We start from the raw sequence: 20,985 nt of genomic DNA, 5'->3' as shown, positions 1-20,985 counted from the left end.
AGGGCCTTCGCCTTTTCAAGGCTTGGGCCCTAATAATAATAATCCTAAGGAAAACAATAGGGCCTTCGCCTTTTCAAGGCTTGGGCCCTAACAAAGTACAAATGAGATATTTGATATCTTTTTATGCAGTATTCATCCAAAAACTATTTATAAATGTATTTACGGAGTAATTTGCAGACTACAATATTTTAGATTTTTATGTACTGTACATGTACATTAAACTATGTACATTCTGTATGCTGCACACAGAAGAGCCCTTTTCAGCCTATGATTTACAGTATGTGGCTGAATTCAAACTGCCAAGTCCACCCATACAGCTCGAAGCCAAATCATGTTAACATTTTTCAGAAATCTTGTTAACATATTACTCTGTCCACCTTAATTTACCTCCCAGTCTCCATGAAGGTGAACAAGCATTCTGATTAGATGCTGAGGGGTTCAACCTAAATTAAAAAGTATTTTTAAATGGTGCCTGAACCGGTCCATACTAAGCACCGGTCTATATGCAGCGTTCCCGTTACGCTCAAGGTCACGAGGGGCGAAGAGTTTTAATTGAAAATGAAATTGTCTACCTGATGGGTTCACCTAATTATGAAATATTAGAGCGGAGAGCACGGATAAAGAATGTGAGAAATTATGAAGGGATCACCTTGGAATATTATGGTTTGTGATGTGCTGTGAACTCTCATGCTGACCAATGGCAACTAATCTTAGCTCCAAATTAAAGCCTGTGCTCTCTGTCCTCAAACCAGAAACACAAATCCCATGAAATAATGAAAATAATCTAAAGGCCGCCGTCTGACCTGAATTGCCTTAAAGCCTGCTCCTTGAGAACTATTGGCCACCTTGTCTTGGTTTTCGCGAGGAAACATCATTATCATACATATGGTATCGGTTTCGGTATAGACAGAGAGCAAGATGCTGAAGCCACCGAATGGGCTTTGATGACAAGCGGCGACGCTAAGCCTCGTCCCTGACTTCACAACATGATGACAAAAGCATATGACATTTGGAGTATGGAGTTTCTGTCTTTCCATGCCATCTCCGAGACACGCTAATGGGTCCTGACATTACAGCTGTAAGAGATGCCAGCCATAAAATGTGACAGACAAAGGGTTATCTGGGGGAAAAGAAATACCTAGAACCTGATGACACCCCCTTCCGGTTCCTTTGGAGTCATCTGGCACTGCAGGACAAATGACCAGGGCTTATCTAGGGCTGGATAGAGGAACAAGCCAGTATGGTGTTAATGTTTGATAGCAGTTGCCTCAGGCAAGACACAAAAACTCAAGGCAATAAGGTCAATAGGTTTCGGGCTGTCTATTGAACACAGCCCTGTGGCTATTTTCTATTCCTTACACTCTCTGGAAGTCTTGTCCTTCTGAGCTGCCTTCATCGTGACTTGGTGTCTTTTTTCAGAACCATGGTGTGTCTGCTTCCTTTGAGTTTCAGACCCATGTGTATATCCAGCTCTTTTGAGTTTTCTTATGTATTGATCGACCAACTGTATTTATATTTCATGTGTTAGCCTTTCAAAGCGCATGATATTCGTTCCACCACGATAGGCATTATGGTAAATGTTAAAAGCGATGTCAAAGTGTTCTAACATTTGTCCTGCGATTCAGTTAATCCTCCAAATAAACAAAGAAGGCTGCTGAGAAACTTGAGGAATAATTGTCTTTTTCATGCGCACAAACATGTGAAATGGCTTTTGAGAAAACAGCAAAAACGGAGAGCTCATGTATCACGTCTAATTGCATTTTTTTCCCCCTTCTTCATTTCCCCTATTGCCTCGGACCTAAACAACAAACCGATAACATCAAACAACATCTTCCCTGCTCTTAAAGCCTGGCAGCTTTGAGTCTGTACATGATTTAGTTAAACTGTTGACAATTTTTTTTTAGGAAACATGATCTTCCTGTTTACATTAAAACCAAAAATCACATCCTTCCCATTTTTAATACTCATTATCGTAATTCAGTTAGATGTAAATAATCATGTACACATTTATTTTAGCTCTAATGCTTTTGAGGTGAACAATAACTGGAGGCATTTTGATTAGATATTATTATATCACAGTTCTGGCCCTAATTCATGCCTGGATGTTGCAATTAAAAATTACAGACCTGAAAATGAAAGACCTCCATAAAATGGATGAATTTATACGTGAGAGTGTTTGCTTTGCAGTATTGGTAAATAAATATGTTACTTTGTGCAAAGATGTGATGTCAAATCTAAGATTTAATGGCATATTTTAGAAATGAGGATCTTAATATACTTGCTGCACAATGTGTGATTACTTGTGAGGAATGGCATGCTGGTCTAACACACATCTTTTCTATATTCTGGGCCTTGCCGAAGTGCCGGTGACAGGCGTTTGACAGGTAGTGTAGGGGAAGAGTGGAGGAAAAACATGTCTTTGGAAGAGAAGCCCTGGAACTGTCTGCTGTATGGACACTCTAAATATATTCATATGAAGCCATACATAGAGCACATTCATCTCAACACATCAGATGTTATATAAGATAGTGCTTTATTGTGCATTTGTAATTGAACAAGGCTGTGATGTTATGAAACATTAATGTTTGGTGGTGCTTTACAGTATAACAACTTTCATTTATAAGTCATAATGCTAATAGGTTATTAGTGGATGCACTTTTAAATTGTTTAAATGTAATGAAATTTTGATTCATACTTGTTCATAATATATTCATATTTATATGCACGAGTCAGATTCATTGCTATTGACAGTAATTATAAAGTGTTAATATTTTACAGTACTGTGGCATTTTCTTTTTCTTACATAGCATATCTTTGAAAATTGTGAAGCATATATGTTGTTTATGACGTATGTGTTTATATATGTTGTTTAAATAAGTTCACAGTGAGACCTGCCATTAAACTTTAAATGGTAAACATGGGAAAAGAAACAAACATTTTATCATTTACCAAAAATGTAAAACGTAACAGAAACCTGAGAACACAGCCTTTAAGTTAAGATCTTCCTTCATTTTATCTTTGGGCCACATTCATGAAACAAGCATTTTTGTGTAAATCATTCGGAAAAAATTTCTAACATAATTTTCAGATTCGTGAAAGCTCTCAAGGTTGTGCAAAACATCCAATCATTTTGTTCCTTTAGGCAAACTGATGACACTGCAAATTGAACACCATTTACCATAAAATGTATTATTTTTAAAAGTAGTTACCCAATTAAATATAACATCATTTTCCAAACTTCATTGAAATTTAATTGATAAATAAAAATGATTAAAAACAGCCACAGAGTCTTTTTTCCCTTTTTATTAGTAATTATTATTCTGAGCACCAGTAGTATGTCTGCAAGAATACTTAAATTGACTAATTTTGGGCATATGGCCAAATAGTCTCTTTTCATTTATGTAATATACTGGAGCTAAAACAGAAAAGGGAGTCCAGAAGATCCCATCGCATTGCTGTACACGAAATTCGCATAGTTGCATTCATGGGCGGGATTAAGCTAATTTTGAATGAGTGTGCCCACCCGCCCTATTTACGAATGATTAGAATTAGATTAACTATCAAATCTGAAGTTTACAAAATGTTTGTAAATTGTGTGAATGTACAAAGTACTCTGAATTTACTCAAAGTTACGAAAGTTTCCCAGCCCAATTGACCCTTATTGACTTAAACATGGACTACGAAAAAAAAAAAAAGCAATGGAGGTAATGATGAAGGCACAATGTATTCACATATTCCAAAACTGAGGGCGTGTCCCCTTGATGCCTGAAAGACTTTCTATTCCATTCGGAGGAGAGGCAGGCGTAGAGACTTAAAGGAGTGTTGGGTCAAGAGCAGGGATGGCTGTGCTATTCTGTTTACAAGAAAGTGAGACAAATCATTTCCTTTTATTTTGCAGAGAATGAGAGAAGCAAAAATGTTAACATTTTACAACAGCTTAAGAACTTTTTCATTTTTGAAAATGTGATTTATTGAAATCATCATGCCCCCTGAGGTATCCCAGGCCATCTTCAATAAATAGACTACTGTCACAAAAAAAAAAAAAACATCAGCTCTCCGTTTCTTACAGCAGCAATGGCAAATAATTCACCAAATCCATCAATGTTATGAAACCGTATGCCTAATAACGTAGGCAACATCTCCTCCATGTTGGGAAATGTACAAACCATCTCAAACAGACACCCTCAAAGCACTCAGGTTATTCTTAGCTCTTTTTCAGAGAATTGGACGTGGACCTTCTTTGAATCAGATGTCGAATAGAAAGCGCATCACTCTGAGGCATATATCATGGACACAAAGAGACCCTGAAGGTTGTTTATTAAATATTCCTAACAGCTAATTAACCACCCCCACTTCTCCGGATCGCCATTGTTAACGATTCCATCATTTGCAGGTACATTTATTTCGCGAGACAATGGAGTGAGCGTGGCAGCTAGCCTTCTGTCCTGCCAGTAAAGGCTTGAAAGATAGTCCACCTTTGATGCCATGTACTCACTATCTGCCTGACCATAGAGGCAGTTACCAAAATATATTGCTGAGGGGAAAAGAACAAATCACAAGTGACTAGCAGATATATTGCAGATCCAGAGGCATAGTTTATTCCCTCCCATCCCAAAAGAATTTATTTGAAGGTATGTACTATTGTGTGTTTAAAAAAAAAAAGCCCACTGGTGTTCCTGTATACGATGCTACTATGGCTGCCGTATGAAAGCGGTTCAGGCCATACATCTGCACAAAACCAATACGCATGAATTTGACATCTAAACCAGTTTTGGATCTTTTATGTTATTTTCCTCATATTTGATATCATATTTCCCCACAGAAACATTGTATTGTAGTAAACACATCAAAAACAGCCCTAACAGAATACCCAATAGCTTAAAGCCTATCTGCAGATGTTCTTGGCAAGCCTAAAAACATATTTTGAGGACTACCAATGGTAACTGAGTTCAAATCAGTCACCATGGAGAACATCCCAGCTTTACAAACTGATATGAATGGCGCCTGAGTTTTCGAGTAGGCAGTGCATGGCTCTGTCTGTGCCCTTACCTCCAAAGCTTTCTGTAATCTCTCACACATATTGCTTCATCCATCTTTGTTATCTCTTCATAAGAGCACAAGCTCTGTATAAAAGGCGGATATTTTACCCCAAAGAAATTGTTTCCTTCCTTTTACATTTCAAAAAGTGTTGTCCATTGAACATTTCACGTCACTTTGAGATTTGTGCACATATGTAAATTCGGCCTTTTACTTTGCTTTTGTCCAGAGTGGAGGTACATACTGGACTGTTTGATCTTCCCATAAATAAGATAAATTCTTGAAGCACATTATGCGTTATGCTCTTTATATGGCAACGTTAATGTATTTGGTCTTGCTGGACTAGATCTGCTACACGGCTGTTGATTATTGCTGCTGCAGGGCAACTGTGGACTTGCTACTGGTAACAGATACACAGACACGCTGCAGTGGAAATATAAGATATGCTGCTGCTGCTGGATAAATAGACATATGTAAATCCAGCAGCAGATCTAGGCAGGTGGAGCTGGGGGAGGTGAAGGGTTTCAGGGAAACTAAGGGTTTCTGGATCAACCTACAGCAAATAGGGCCCTATGATTTCTGCTATGCGGAAAACGCGGACGGAATCGCAGGATCCAGTCATAAAAACGGGATATACTGTATACGTGGAATTTCACGGAATTTGTCACATTTTTTGATGAATAAATAAAAAGCAGGTCAGTTACACTTAAATTGAATCGTTATATATTGCACCGCAAACAGACTATTTAAATATGAATCTTACATGTTCTGCGTAGCTCTGTGAAAAATGAATGGCGCCGACGTGCTGGTTTCATTTACCAGGTAAAGCTGTGTTTTCAGCCTCTGCCACCTCACTATATGAGGACATAAATGCATGAACTTCATCTCTAGAGCCGCTCTGAGAGTCACTTCATGAGCATTTTACCGTTTCATCATATCATTATACACACACAGAAACTCAGAGGGTCTTCAAGGCAACCCGTCAAAATAAAAGTTTGGTTTAACTTGAAGTTGTGACAAAAATATATTACTGTTGTACAGAAGAATTTAGCTACATCTCAATTTAATAATACTAACACTAACACAAATAGTATCAAACTTGTATTTTATTCATTTGTTTTAACTTTTACTGTATTTTTTATTAAATAAATGCAGACTTGGTGAGCAAAAGTGACTTCTTTCAAAAACATTACAATTTTAATGTTTCCAAAATATTTCCTATAAGAAATTACGTACAAATTTCTTAACTATTGATATGGCATATTTGTGTTTTTAAAACTAAAGTCACACCACACAATTAATTAGTCACAGGGCCATTTACCATAAATAGCAGTTGCGGATTTAGCTAATAGGCTCTATGCACAGCTGCACTACTTCCTGAACTTCAGGCAGCTCCTTTGTTTCCTGTCTGCCATTATTGGACAAACTGATTAGTTCAGGTGTGCCTGACTCAGTGTTGTAGTCGAGTCACCAACTGTCGAGTCCGAGTCGAGTCTCGAGTCCCAGTGTTCGAGTCCGAGTCCAAGTCCGAGTCACCAAAGAAGAGTCCGAGTCGAGTCCAAGTCGAGTCACCATTACCTGAGTTCAAGTCCGAGTCGAGTCTCGAGTTCCGTGTTCGAGTCGAGTCTCGAGCCCCCAGTGCCTACATGTCTCCACTCTGGCACCTTTAAAGAGCTGATCAAATTTATAAAAGTGGTTCTACATTGAACAAAAATGACACCACTGTCACGATTGAAAAGGGTTTATTTGCTGATTTGACATATACACTTTGCAACACAAAACAAAAAAGAAAGCCTAATTGGACAGAGGAGGAGACATGCGTTCTTCTTGACGAATATGGTAAAATAATTTTTTTTTTGAAAAGCAAACTAAATCCCAATGTAACTGCGGCAAAAAAAACAAAAAAAATGCAGCGCTATGAGCAGTTGTAACACCGCAGGTAAAGAGTGGTTGCGATGTGTGACATAGTCAAGGTCGCCGTCTATTTGTTAGCTAAAATAAACATAATTGTGTTATTGTATGATAAGCGGGATTAAGCGCCGAGCGCGTCCGACTTTAGCTCAGCGCCAGCCATAGCACGAGAGCAGTTTGTCACGTCACTGTACATTCGCTCCTTAGTGGTCAGCTCAGCTGCTGCAAAGCGTGCTAAAATCAAATTGCTGATTAGATGTAGAGGAACTTATCTAGTGATAAATGAGTGTTACGTTATCTCTGTCAACATTTAGCCCGCGAATAATGCACGAGAATGCAGCGTAAAGTGAGTGACGTCAGTGAGTGTGTTGTCAAGCAAGGAGAGCGAGCGGTAGCAGTGTCTGTGAGGGAAAAAATAGATCACGGCCGGTCTTGGACCTCGAAACAGGAAAAGTGTAAGATCTTCTATCAAATTTTTATAATCCATTTAGTCAGAAACAACGTCATTCATTTAATGAATGCTAAAGTCCTATTTTATATATTCTCGAGTCCAAGTCCAAGTACTAGTCATCAGTCCGCGAGTACAAGTCGAGTCACGAGTCCAGAGAATGGAGTCTCGAGTCGGACTCGAGTCCAGAGAATAAGGACTCGAGTCGGACTCGAGTCCGAGTCCAGGACTCGAGTATTCCATCACTGGCCTGACTAATGGCCATTAGTCAGGCACACCTGAACTAATCAGTTTGCCCAATAATGGCAGACAGGAAACAAAGGAGCTGCCTGAAGTTCAGGAAGTAGTGCAGCTGTGCATAGAGCCTATTGGGGGCCCAAACAGTAGGCGTAAAAAAGTTTGTCATTTTTGGCAGCGTTGCCAAATACATATCGGCGTCTTTTTTCTTTTTTCTTTTATTTGAGCCGCTTGGGTAACTTCGTTTCGTTTTCGCGTTTAGACTAGTCTTGCTTCGTTGTGTACTTCCCAGTCCTCCTGTCACTGTGTGTTTATCTTTCGCCGTTTCGCCCCGCACACCGTTGCGGACTAGTCCATTTCATTGTGAAAGTAGGGGGTGTTATGTGTAGGGACAGATAACCATGAACTGGACATTTTAACTACTACTTCAACATTTCAACGTATTTCTTAAGAATATTAATAACATTTACTATGCTTTTGAAGTATTTATGATAAGGGGCGGCTTTTTCTTTTCTTTTTTTTGAGGTTGGTTGGGGGCCCCCCCAACTACGACCGCTGGTAGGGGGCCCCAAGCAGCCGCCTACAGATGCCTCTATGCTAAGACCACCACTGATAAATAGCATATGTCATTAAAATGGTGAAATGAAAGTTTCAGCACCTGAAATATGCACTTCCCCTTACACATTATACATTGATATTTATTTGAACCGTAATCTAGTGTATTATAGGGTGTTAAAAATACAAACAGTCATCATTGGCACTTTCACCATTTATTTTGGGGGATTTGTGTTTTTTACATTTCAAACAGCGACTGAATTTATTGCTTTTCTTCACACACTGGCCCATGTACACAATAAGTCCTCCTGGCAGGGAGGGAGAGCGCAGCATGGATCTTGTAGCACTCTCTATGTTATTATCATGATCAGTGCTGATTGCTGATTGTTATGGTGTTTGTACCTCTCTTCTATTCAGCCCATGCTGTGTGTTTGGGCAGTGCTGATTGTGTTGATGCTAACACCCCCTCCTCTTGTCTTCCTAATGGAGGAGAGGTCTGAACACACGAGAGGAGAGGAGAGTTAGGACCACACCAGACATAATGAACACCAGACAATCAAGACCATCAGTCCACAGGAGAAGGGGGGGGAAAAGTCAAGTAGCTATAGAGGAGTAGAGCGTAGCCAATCTTTTGTCCTCTCCAACAAAAAAAAAAAAAAGAGCTTCAATTTCCTTTACCTCTCATTCCCAACTTTAAACACATGGATAGAGGGATGTTTGGAACGATAGGACACCAGCGTCTTATTCTTCGAGTGTGTGAGTGGCAGCATGACGATTTACTTATTTATTTTTATTTACAGATCAGACACCAAATGGAATCTTTTATCCCCTGCTTGTTTTTAATCAACGCTAACAAAAGAAAAGACAGCGGAGAGAGTTTGACCCGCCGTGTTCAGGGGACAACCTCTTTCTGTGGTCACTTTGTCCCTGATTTTGTTCTGTTATTTGTTTTGCTGTTTTAATCTCAGCCAAGTCAATAATATTCTTTGTTGTCTGAAAATGGTGTGTCGGGAGAAAAAAAGGTCTCCCTCTTTTGTTGAAATTACCTGCCTGTGACTTCTCTCTCCTCAGGACTCGGGGATGAAGTAATCATTAAATGTTGTTTTCTGCCCGCAATTACTTTCCGTTGCATTGGGTCAAACACATCATGGATAGAGAAGAGAGTGAGGTGAGATGGAGAGGCGTGTGTGAATAAGGAAAAGAGGAAGTAGACTTGGAGAAGTTTGATTCTGTATAAGTTTGGGGTCAGTAAGATTTTGAAACAAGTCTCTTTTGCTCACCAAGGCTGAATTTATTTAATTAACTGTTTCTATGGTAATATATTTTCAAATTAAATGTATTCCTGTGATGGCAAAGCTGAATTTTCAGCATCATTACTCCAGTCTTCAGTGTCACATGATCCTCCAGAAATCTTTCTAATATGCTGATTTGCTGCTCAAGAAACATTTCTGATTATCATTATGTTTTAATATAATTATGTTGAATGTTGAATTATGTTGTATGCTGCTTAATATTTTTGTATAAACCAAAATTAAATAATTATTATAATTAAATATAAATATATTAAATATAAAGTATTCAAGTATTCATTTCTTACCCCAAAAAAAAGACTTTTGAACGGTACTATGGTATGTTACTTTTCAATGGTACTTGAATGATATCTTTACGACTGGTGGTATTTTGGCACTTAAAGAGATACACTTTAAAAATGATCATTTACTCAACTGAATGTTGTTCTTATATTAAATGTTATGATATTCAACTGTAGTTACATTCTTTTTTGGATGAACTATTCCACACTAACATTCATTAGATAAATATAAAACCATGCAGGTTTTGCAAAAAAAAAAAAAAAAAAAAAAAAATTCTGAATTTATTTGAGCTATTACTTTAAACTAAGTGGTCCCAAGATGATTTTTAGTGGATGTATGAAGTTGGTTCGGCTAAAGTTCACACAGGTGTCCTATTGCAGACTCACCACATGTGTAGTTTATCACATTAACGTTCGACTAACCATAAAAAGACGAAATATTTTTTGTCATAGCCCTATATAGCACTTTATAGTGTTTTAACTAATTTTTTCGACTTGGCTTTACTCGAACGAAAGCACATTCATTTAGCATAATCCTAATGTATCAACATTAGAATGATAGTAACACATTTATGCATGCACCTGAAATGTGTTTTTGCACATAAGGACATTTGCAATCATTAGTTAATGATTGTGACTGCTATTAATGAAAGGCCACTTTTTTATAGCTGCACTGTGAAATATGCACCTTAATTAAAAATGTGTTGAGATGCCGTCAGTCGACTCCACCCTTTTAAGAGGACAGACATATTTTATACTAGACAGATTGTGAAATATATCACATCTTCATGCTGCCACAGAGGATTTCATTTCATAAGGATTGAGGCAATTAGATGCGGTTTAAAAAGCTGAAACAAATGGTTTAAATATATTAAATAATTTCAGACTATTTAGCAAAAAAGTATAAGCCCTAATTCTTCCACAAACAATTTTGGTGAATGCAACATAAGCAAACATAATAATTGTCTAATTAAATAAAAAAAAGACTTAAGTATCATCAGTAACAAAGACAGGTCACTGTTGTTGTGATTAATATCTGTATGACAGCACTCTCACTGTGAATATGCTTGTGTTGTAAGCGATGTCTGTTATGCAGGTGTGAAAGATTATAAACAACTAGCGAATTGAGAAGATACAAGCCTGAACATTTGCCAAGCGTAAAGCTGATGCTTCCCTTTGTGAGATGCTCTTTTTCATAAGGAGAAATCTTCTGTGCCAGATTTTTATTCAAATACAGGAAACTGCACATGTGTTGCCCTGAAGTTTTTTTTTTTTTACTGCCGACTAACAGATGGTGGGATGTGTACTTTATGTATTCAGGGGCCATTATTCAAAAAAAAAAAAACTTTTCTGCTGGACCCTAGAGCAACTCAGCTGTGCAATAGTGAATTATAACTTCCAGATGAAACTGTCATGCTGTTTGTCAATCAGTCATTTAATCTCAACAAGGGCATTTTTCATCATTAAATCTAGAATTCCTCAACTCTCTATTATTCTCTATTCAGTCTTCAATCAAGTCAGTAATTACTGAATAACAAGTTAGGGTAACACTTTAGATTAGGTTCATATATTTACTAGTTGCTTATTAATATGCATATTACTATATATTATTAGTACTTATAAAGCACATATTAATGCCCTTTTCTGCAAGACCATACTATTCCCTTAACCCTACCCCATACATAAAAAATAACCACTTCTACAACTACTACTTACTTTCAATAAGCATTAATTAGGAGTTTATTGAGGGAAAACTTCTAGTAATATAGTGAATGTGTACCCTGATCTAAAGTGTGACCTAAGTTGATAAAATATTTTAATCAATTTTAGTCAAACTAATTACATAATAATTAATTAGCGCAATTAATCATATATTTGCAGAAAAAAACGCCCCCACAATCATGATTTTAAGACATTAGTGTAGCAGTCAAGTAAATAGAAATTGACTTTAAAAGTTGGTATATTGCTCGTTTTAGTTCCACATCGTTGAACATAAGCTTTAGCCTAGTTCTTGTAGTCTGTCTGTGCTGTTTTTTCCATTGTTTGTGAATGTACATGTGGCTCAGACTGTTGTATTTCGCCATTGTCTCACACTTAGCTGTGTTTTCAGGGTCTTGCACTACAGTATAGGTAGAATTGCAGGCTTTAATTACTCCTTATTGCAGAATTTAGTTACTGATCAGTAGGGGTGTGCAAAAAAATCGATTCACATTTGAATCGCGATTCAATCTTTACCGATTCAGAATCGATTCATAGAATTCCAAAAATCGATTCTTTTTTTTTTTTTATGGCGTGCACTGTGCACGGGCGGAGTGGCAATCGGGTGAGTCGGGATTTTTACCGGTGGTCCGGTAGTGTTTCGAGGCTGCGAGGCCCGGTCTGATAAATAGTTACATTGCAAGTTCTTGCCGCCCGCTGGTCAAACTGTGCAGCCTCTCTGCTCAACCCGTGAATAAATGCATCGATCCGCAGATCTTATGTTTGAGTTCTGTAGATCTTTTGCCAAGCGTGTCAGAGGTTACGGGTTCTAAACCGCACTCGTATAGTTTTTTCTCTCTCTCATCAAAACCCAATATGTTCATCACGTTTGTGTGCATTTTATTTTGTGATTGCACCGGAGTCTCCACAACGGCGATAGATTGAAGCGCGCGTCCGAGTGAAGACTGCGCGAGCCACAGAGAACACTGTATCCATGACACTGATAGCAGCGGCAACGAGCGCTGTCAGCGCTCAGCTTGATTTCAAAAACAACAGATCTCTTATCTAGCGAACTAAATGAATGCTCTGCTAGTTAATTGGAGATACCCGCAAATTACGCCCATGAACGACTTCACTGGATCTAAACAAATCAATCTAACCATAGATGTTACCAGTAGCGGTGGCTTTTTAAAATCTATTTAAAATAATTTCGCAAGGGTTCTATGACATTAGTATATATTTTTAGGAAGTTCAATGTGCCCAGTCGAGTTCACATTTCAACAGTCAGCCTGGTAGCTGAAGTAGTCCTTAAACCACATTTAGCATAATTGTTTGATCTGACTACAGCACTTTAAAGCTAAATGTTAAAGATTTTTATTTAAGTTTTATTTTAAAATTGAATTAAATGTATTTGAAAGCTGGTCAAAGCTTGGCACTTTGCACTTTTTAGTTGCAAAAGTTTTTATTTTTGTATGAAAACATATAAAGTAATATCAAACTACATTTAATTTGATGTGTTTTTTTTTTCTTTTAAATTGTGTCTACTGCAATCAATCACATAGGAAAAAGTAAACTACATTTATATACTGCGAATCGTTTTTTGAATCCAGAATCGTTTTTGAATCGAAAATCGATTTTGAATCGAATCTTGAGACAAAAAATCGGTATCGAATCGAATCGTGACATTTTCTGAATCGTGCACCCCTACTGATCAGTGTGTGTGTGTGTGTGTAAATATATATACACACACACACATATATACATATATATACACACACACACACACACATATTTATACACATATATACATACATATATGCGTGTATGTGGTTTGTGTGTATATTACTTTTTGATTAAATTGTATAATATTAAATTATTGCATTATGCAATTCTTAACAGATTATTACTCAACATAAATTCCATGAAATGTTGAGTTATATATTTTCATGATTGTGCATTGGCTACCAATTTAATTTAATTTCTTAACGAAATGTATTATAAATTATTATCATTAAAATTAATCCAGAAACCAGGACTCGTAAAGATGCTGAAAACCTCCATATGGAAAATATGTTGTATGGCTCCACGGAGCCCGGAATTTCTTTAACATATTGCAGTTGCTGGAGTGTTGCATGCCCCTGGCCTCCAGTTGTAATTTATTTTTGCGATGCATGTCACACTTTACATCCCACTGTACATTTGTACATTTGGGACTTCATGAATATATAATAGAAAAGAGCAGCATGAAATCATACGGATCTCCTCTGCAAAAGTAAAAGTGTAAATCACTCATAAGCAGCGATGAAATACGAGAGTGGTGCTGGAGTGGAGCTGGTGATGAAATGCATCTAGCCTGGAGTAAGTGGCCTTTCCCTGATTCATGAGAATGAAAAGTGGGCCTCTTATTTCACCTGATGGTTGTGTCCAACCCTTGAGTGAAAAATGGCATCTTTCCCCTTGTAAAACACCCATGGGGTTAAATAGCTCCATTATTATTAATGACCATCCATTTGCCAATCTAGATGTGGAGTCAGAGTGGGTGTGTAATAAAATGATAAAGTCCGTGTAATTACAAACTCAATTATTATCTTTCAAATTTCATTTTGTTTGACAGCATGGGATTTGTTTGAAGTGTATGCCCTTTGTTTAATCTGTATTACACGCATATACAGAGACTGAGACCACATTGACAATTTGGAATTCAAGATCTAATTTAAAGTTCACTAATTATAGTCCAGTAATCAAATAAGTGTATTTGTGACGCTGACCAAATTTTATCCTTCACAGATGGTGAGTTGGTTGTTGCTGAAGCGTGAGATGCTTATTGATCTCAGTTCAATCACACAAATGTGTGTTTTCTCTAGCAGTAGTTTTGGTTTCCAACAAACATCTTGTTCAAACCACTCTTAAATGAATTAGCTAATTTAGTTAGTTAGCTAGTTATTCATTCACTAATGTGTAAATGTATTACTAGCTAAAAAGTAATGAAAAATAACCTACATTAAACAAAAACAATGCTAAATAGCAGTAGTTTCACTGGTGTTCTCAGAATTTTGGATCCCACTGAATTTGCATGCTCTTTCATTTTACAGTATGCATGTATGCACATTGAAACTTTTTTCTTTTTTTTTCTTTTTTTTTGGATGGGTCAAGAAAGTCCAGCTCTTTTTAAGGTTGTCAGCTGATTAAACTGTAATAATAGTATGCATATTCTCTCTTGTCATGTTCTTCTCTTGTCCCCAAGGGTTCTAACTGTGCTCATATCAAGTGCACCAATTAAATACATGTAAAATTTGCATACATGGCTGAAAGGATACTAAACTTTGATCAAATATGCCATAGTCTACCCCCACAGTTGGTATGTTTTGACTCAATGAACTTCATGAAGACTCATTACTTGATCATTTGCATTTTGAAAAAAAAAGCACAACCCTTAAACCTTTGCCATGATCTCTCATGAAACTTTTATTCGTGCTGTTCAACACACACACAAAAAAAGTTAAAAAATTCTAAACATACAGACACTAAAAGCAATGTTACACTGAATCCTGTATTACACTTTTGCAATACGATTCTATGTGTATTAAATTAAAAAAATCAAGGCTGCATTCTCTCGTGTGACAAAGCTCCTGCATCACGCAGAAACGTGCTGTAGGTGCTAGAGCCTGGTTTTCTTAAGCTCTACAGTCAACCAGATAATGTTTAGACAGGAGAGAGAGAGAGCGGGGAGCGATGATGTTCTGTATTTATGCAATTAGCCCTCTAATTGGTAGTAATGGGTTTGCACATGCTAACATAATGACTTGAGTAATCATCTCTGTGGCATCCTTGATGTAAATCCCATCAAGATATATTCAGGTCGTGCTGCCTTGCTTAACAGCCCTGTCAGAAATTGTCATTTGTGCTTATTGTCTGACTTCAGCATGTCCATGAACAGTTTCATCGCACTTCCTGTCTAGGAGTGACCCATGTCATATAGCGTGCTTTCAGTTCCTTTGCATAAATGTAACTATATTCCAGCAACATGTCTGTTAACTGCATGTTAACTGTTGTTGTTTTTCCTTTCCACAACAGCATTTATTGTTTTACAACCTGGTATCTCTGTATAAATGGTGAGATGTCACATTTAACGAACTCTGTAACAATTACTTTTCAGTCTTTTTTTCTTTCGTTTTAGTTGGGAAACATAAGCTCAGGTTATGGAACAAAAGATGAGGCCTTTGAGGTTCGTCATATGGGAGCAATCTGATTACCAATCTGTGATGACAGTGTTAGACAATGTTTGCAGGGGAAGATTGAAAACATCTTCAAGCGTTCGCACCGCTGTAATTACAAGTGTGAATCAGCCCGGGACTTCAATCAATAACCAGTGGCCATTTTGCGAAATGTTTCAATCTACAGACAATTTGCTTTGAATGCGAGACGTTATTAGAAGCCCTATTACTCTCAAAGTAAATAGGCTTGGCATTTTTAAGTGAACGTTTTGCGATAATGTAAATATCATTTACCTCACACAGCATTCAACTTCATCCAATCATCTGCAGGAGATCTTTGTGGAGGAATTAAAAATGCTCTCTCTTACCCCCAAACGCAAGGTTTTCCGACAAGCATTTATATATGCGGAGACCGGAGCACGTGGGGTCTGATTCTTTTTTAAAAGCTCGACGGGAGAGTAGTGATACCCCCTGAATACAAAAAGCACTTAAACAGCATCAGAGTGAGCCGCTGCCTCCGGCTGACGAAAGCATTCAGCGCTGTCACCCACATCAGTCAAGCAGTACTAGTCCCTGTGGAGGAGAAACTGATACGGACTACATTTTTGGAGCTGTTTAATGTGAAATATCACATGCGAAAAATAGTAGCTCTCCTGGCTGTTGACATAGCGCCACTGACAGCTCGTGCTGTGCCTCTGCACGCTGGAAAGCCACGCAGCGTGGCTTCAAAACACCTTTTACACATAATGTAATTGCACGCACACTCCTCTGCTTGTGCTGATTGACTTCACACATGCACGCACACACAGACCTACTGGGCAAATGCACTAAAGGCGTCTACGGACTTGTGCTAGGGCCGCTACATGTGTCTGCCTGCACAAGTATCAGTCCACCGTGGCGTGATGCGCTCAGCCCTCAAAAGAACAATGGCTCTGAAAGACACCTCCAATTTCCAAAGCAGCTCTGGGGTGATTTACAGCAGCCTCCTAGAGCGACCTGGCCAGGACTCATTCTGCTTGCTCAGAGAGTGAGTGAGCGGCATCATTTTTCCTTAATGAAGTTAGTGACCCTCTGAAAGGTGACACGTTTACCGCTCCACTGATTTATGCACTGATGCTCTGAGGCAGACTATAGCAGAGTAAAGACCGTCTCTCTCTCTCTCTCTCTACTTTCTTTCTGTTATAGCTTTCTATATTTGTGCTGTTCTGTCCAGTTCCCTGTTATTAAAACAAACCGACATGCAAAATACCAACGCTATCTCACGACCAATTCGTACGAGTGATTAAAAGGTGGCTAATTCGTACGAATTCATACGACCTCACTCATACATGATGGGTAGGTTTAGGGGTGGGGTCAGGGGTAGGTCATTCGTACGAAATCATACGAATTTGGTAACTCGTAAAATATGTACGAATTAGCAAAAATCGTACGAATTTGTACGAGTGAGGTCGTATGAATTAGTACGAATTAGCCACCTCGTAAAATTCGTACGAATTGCCGTGAGATCGGGCTGAAAATACAATATTGCAGCTCTGTTCCAAAACCTAGTAAGCTGCCTAAAGCCCACAATATACTTTGTTTCTTTTTTTTTCTCACATAATCAAGGGTATGCGTTCAGTACATGTGATTTAAATATCAGCATCAGCACAATATGCACATACTGTACATGTGCAGCCAAATGTTTCTAACCGTGCATACTCTGTATGCTTAGATCGCTCATGCGCCTTGCAATTGTTCCAATGCTTAGTTTGTCCACAAGGCAAACAACACTGCCCTGTCGAAAAAGAAACGGAAGAGACAGAACAACAAACGACTTGAGATGCAACAACAGTAGATGGGGATTAATGCCGCATTTAAGATGAAGTCGGAGGTGGGAATATCCAAGTTGAATATTTCCAATTATGGCAAAATCATAAATTAAAGTTCCGACTGTCCCAAAATCAGCATGCCATTCAAGTGAACTTTTATACTATGGAATGTTAAATATAGTGGTACATTATTCCAGACTTTAGCTCTAGATTCATGTCTATCTATTAGTTATTGAACAAGTAAAACAGGTATTTATTTATACACAAACTATTGTTATAGTATATTTATTACATATTAAATGTTCATACAATACATGCAGCAGAATACATACGTGTATTTTTACATTCCACATAAACCAGCTCTGTATGCTAATTGGTCACCTCCATCTTGGAAATGGCATCAAATGAAGCTTCCCACTGAGCTTGGGGTTGTCTGACTTGTAGTGGCATTCCAGATGTTATTTTCCATTGGGAGGAGGTAAACTGTTAAACTGTTTTTATTGGTGTTTCTTCAACACTGAATACTGTTTATTTGTAATTAACATTTCTTGGATTAATTGACAGATGGTTATGTTTATTAGCATTACTGTGGCTCAAATCCTGCAATTCCTGTCAAATACGTAAATACATCATTCTACTTCTCCAGACATGTCAACAGGTTTGCCATCTTGGAACTGTCAACATTTCAGGCATTAACTAATATTGCAATATTATGCAGCCTATGGTTCCAAGAATCATAGATAAGTTATTGTAGGGTTCTTTGATGATTAATACTATTTATAAGAGCTTTACCCAGTATTATTTAGCATTTATGCATAATTATCTAACATTAATGATAAACCAAATCCTGAGAAAATCAGATGCTAAAGACTATTATAGATTGTTATAGATTCATACATGAGAATAACTATGGTTACATACAGTCATCTTGATCTCGAGTAGGCCGGCTTTGACTGTTTAAATATGGTGGATGGCTTACGTATAGTGATATATTACGATATCTACATATAGATATCTTTGGCTCAAACAGTAAATAATGTTGCTAGGCAGACACAGCAAGGTCATCAGTTCATGCATTTCCTGGGAATTGAACCTGTCACATGTATTAAGTGCACTGTAAGATAAATGCGTTAATATTTATTCTGTATTGCTGCTGTTCAATATTTTCTGAGTTCCCTTTGCATGATATTTGTTGGAAAACTATATTGGCTCCTGGTGGTAAAATAAAAATAACCTAAGCATGTAGTGCAAGAGGAACCAGACTTAGTCGCTTTTAATTATTTCTAACAACTTTACTTATGCAAATATGCTAAATAATTTCTAGATGACAGCTTAGAGGGGGGACCAGTGATGTTCAGCCCCTTTTCTTAGCAGGTTAAGATATACATGCGCCGCTGTAGGGCTCCCGCCTGCCTCCGCTAGCACTGTTTTACATTCTAATTATTAGAGTTGACAGGCTTTATGGCTGGGGCTCAATACTGAGGCCTTTTCCTTGGCACATCTTGCATGTGATGTCAGAGCAGGTTTAATGAGATAAAGTTTGAGTCCTGTAGTTTACTGTTCTCTTTCCTTCGAGTGAATCACATTCTGATGCTACTCACAGCTACTGTAGGACGTTTGCCGAGCCTAATACTGTACGTGTCAGCTGCGTTAACAAGTAGGCGAAGGAGGAGGAATCGCTGCATTACTGTTTGATTTTTCTTAATTGACTTGATTTAAGTGGGAGACATCAGCAGAAGAGAGGTGTGCCACGATGACTAGGATTAAAATAAACAATGGTTTTAGAGCAGTTCATTAATTCTTTAATATGTAAAAAGCCAATCTCAGACACAAACAACAGAGACTTTTTTTTAAGATTTAATTAAGCTACAGGGAATTCAGTGCATATTGTAGGTAAACACTCAGAACCATGGGAATACCATTTAAATTAAAAGAACTGGTGTTGTTTTTCTCATTATGAGATGAATTAAACATTTATCACTGCCTTTCATTTCTCTCAGAAGCTGACATTTACAGGTCACCTTTTGATAGCGCCAATTTTTTATTGTCTCCAAGTGCCTTGGCAATAAGAGAAAGTATGATTTATTTTGTCGTCTTGTGTTCACCTCTTGACTGAGCCTTCGCATTTGTCATTTCATCATCCACAGCTATTGAAGTCAACCTGCAGAAGGCTCTCGCCGAAGCCTCGGAGACCTGTACCCAGGAATGTCTGATCCTGGGTCATTCTGACAGCTGCTGGATGCCGCCAGCGCTGACCCAATTCCAGACGTCCGGCGCCGCCACTCTGCCCTCCTTTGGTTTTCAACAAAGCTGGGCGCGGGGGACCAAGCCAGATGGGCGTCACACTCTTGGCAGGTCAGTGCCCAAAGATGATCTGGACAAAGGGAGCAACCGGCCCCAATTCTACAACACACTTGAGAGACACTGCAGCAAGAAAGAGGATACCATCAAGGTCATCCCTCTAGCCAGCTTTTCCGCCACGTCCAGCCCTCAGACGACCGCGAGCGGAGTCTCCTTCCTGCGCGAGCATCAGCTGTAGAAGCGAGGGTAGGCCTCGGAGCACGGCATAATGAGAGTGATTGAAAACGAAAAGCTGACGGGTTCTGATGATTATTAGCATCTGTCAAACGTTTCTTGACACGTGATGTTTTTAAACACGCCAGAAGGGAAGGTTAAAGCAAAAGACAGTAGCTTTCAAGATCCTCAATGAAACTGAAACATGTACAGTAGACAAATGGTAGATATAGACCAAAGTAGCTACTCAAGTAAAAAATGAAAACGAAAAAAAAAAAAGTGGTTTAAATATGTCTTAGTGACAGATTAGTGGCAAATGAATTAAGCTTTACTGTTGATCAAAAGGGACGAGATTTTTATTTCTTTTTTTGTGCGCCTTTTGAATGCAACTTGACAGCAAATTACTTTTAAGTGTACACTGCTGGAGGAAATCATTGCATACGTTTACATGCACACCGATATTCCTACTTAATTATGAAATTGCAGTATTAAACAAAAAAAAACAAAAAAAAACTCATGTAAGCGCCATGTTCTTGTTACTTAGACCAAATAATGTGCAGAATATGCACACATTTTCTTTAATTATAAATCCGTATCCTTGCACGTCTGCATTAGCGGTCTTCGCGGGTTTAATTGGTGCTCACTAACGGCAAAGCCAGTGCTTATTTCTTTGTGCTTTGCACATAAACGCAGACACACTCGTAAACAAAACAATGAAAATTAGGCTCTGGAGTTAAGAACCGCATTTGGAATATTACGATGCATGTAAGCGTAGTCAATAAGGTTAAGTGTTATGTGCGAGCGCTCGGTGACCCTGGTATTTCTTTCGGCTTCGGTGAGGTGCGTCGTTTCCAGCTGAATTTCCGCCTGAGCCAGTTTTATTCTGCTAAAGAAACCTAGTTCCATGCCCCTTAATGTGCAGCTTGCTCAGTCAAGACTACAGATAGCCAAGCCTCTCTGCAAAAATTAGTC

General features: G+C 38.2%; 1 protein-coding gene across 3 annotated transcripts in view; it reads left to right on the top strand.

Moving 5' to 3' along the window:
* Positions 1 to 20,513, top strand: part of pcdh11 (protocadherin 11) — a 215,139-nt gene extending 194,626 nt beyond the window's left edge. For all 3 annotated transcript variants that reach the window (XM_056250364.1, XM_056250365.1, XM_056250363.1), the window contains exon 6: positions 19,647 to 20,513. In XM_056250364.1, the coding sequence (XP_056106339.1) occupies positions 19,647 to 20,038 (392 nt within the window). In that variant the 3' untranslated portion in view covers positions 20,039 to 20,513. The remainder of the gene's footprint in view (positions 1 to 19,646) is intronic.
* The last annotated feature ends 472 nt before the right edge of the window (positions 20,514 to 20,985 follow it).

This window comes from Rhinichthys klamathensis, unplaced genomic scaffold (genome assembly GCF_029890125.1).
Source record: "Rhinichthys klamathensis goyatoka isolate OS25496 unplaced genomic scaffold, OSU_Roscu_1.1 h1tg000068l_1, whole genome shotgun sequence".
Lineage (NCBI taxonomy): Eukaryota > Metazoa > Chordata > Actinopteri > Cypriniformes > Leuciscidae > Rhinichthys > Rhinichthys klamathensis.
Note: the sequence above shows the minus strand (reverse complement) of the source record. Positions and strands in the feature narration are given on the sequence as shown.